Source organism: Egretta garzetta, unplaced genomic scaffold (genome assembly GCF_000687185.1).
Source record: "Egretta garzetta isolate BGI_Z169 unplaced genomic scaffold, ASM68718v1 scaffold884, whole genome shotgun sequence".
In the NCBI taxonomy this organism is placed as follows: domain Eukaryota; kingdom Metazoa; phylum Chordata; class Aves; order Pelecaniformes; family Ardeidae; genus Egretta; species Egretta garzetta.
This window is the reverse complement of record NW_009259330.1, coordinates 20,768-21,411: the sequence shown is the minus strand read 5'-3', so window position 1 is coordinate 21,411 and position 644 is coordinate 20,768. Positions and strand designations below refer to the sequence as shown.

Sequence of the window (644 nt, the reverse complement as noted above, 5' to 3'; positions counted from 1 at the left end):
CCGCTCCATGGTTCTCCCTCTGCCCCCAGGCTGCTATGAGCCCAGGGGGCTGTGATTAAACAGGGTCCTTGCTTCTCCCTTAAATAAACTCCAGTCCAAGTCCTTTCTCCTTCTGAAGCCCCATGCTCCGGTGTCCTTGGGAGGGATGGAGCTGAGCTGGCCTGGGCAGCCAGTGGTGGTGGCCGGAGGGTGACAACCGGCCGGGTCATTTCTCCTCTCGCTCATTGGTGGCACAGAGGTTGGGGTTCTCAGCCAGCGTTGGCCGCACTTTCTTCTTCTCCTTGAAGCGTCCTGAGTTGGAGACCTTGACATGTTTGCCCTTGGTGTTCTTGTCCACGATCTTCTCCAGGCGGGCGGCAAAGCCGGGTGGCTCCTCCTCGCCTGGCGCCTCCTGGCTCTCGCTGGGGGTGGCAGCGTGGCTGTCGGGGCTCTCATACAGCACCGTGGGTGCCGACCGGCGCTTCCGCAGGAAGGGCAACTTCCACCAGCCGTGGCTGTCGGCCATCGCCACCGGCCCCTGAAATGGAGGTGGGGGTCGTACTCCCTTCGGGGGGGGTTGTCCCTCAGCCCCCCAGCCCTGCCATCCCGGAGCTGACAGGCATAGACCAGGGACACGGGCTGCCGATCTGGCAGCCCCGGCAGGG

The 644-nt window shown here is 64.1% G+C and overlaps 1 protein-coding gene across 1 annotated transcript; it reads right to left on the bottom strand.

Annotated features, from left to right (window-relative positions):
• Positions 1-205: 205 nt before the first annotated feature.
• PRR15L (proline rich 15 like) lies at positions 206-505 on the bottom strand. The gene has a single exon (XM_009636783.1). The coding sequence runs from the start codon at positions 503-505 to the stop codon at positions 206-208; it is 300 nt and encodes a 99-aa protein (XP_009635078.1).
• Between the last annotated feature and the right edge of the window lie 139 nt (positions 506-644).

Coding starts and splice junctions, on each gene's coding strand:
- PRR15L (XM_009636783.1), bottom strand. CDS start 505: ATGGCCGACAGCCACGGCTGGTGGAAGTTGCCCTTCCTGCGGAAGCGC.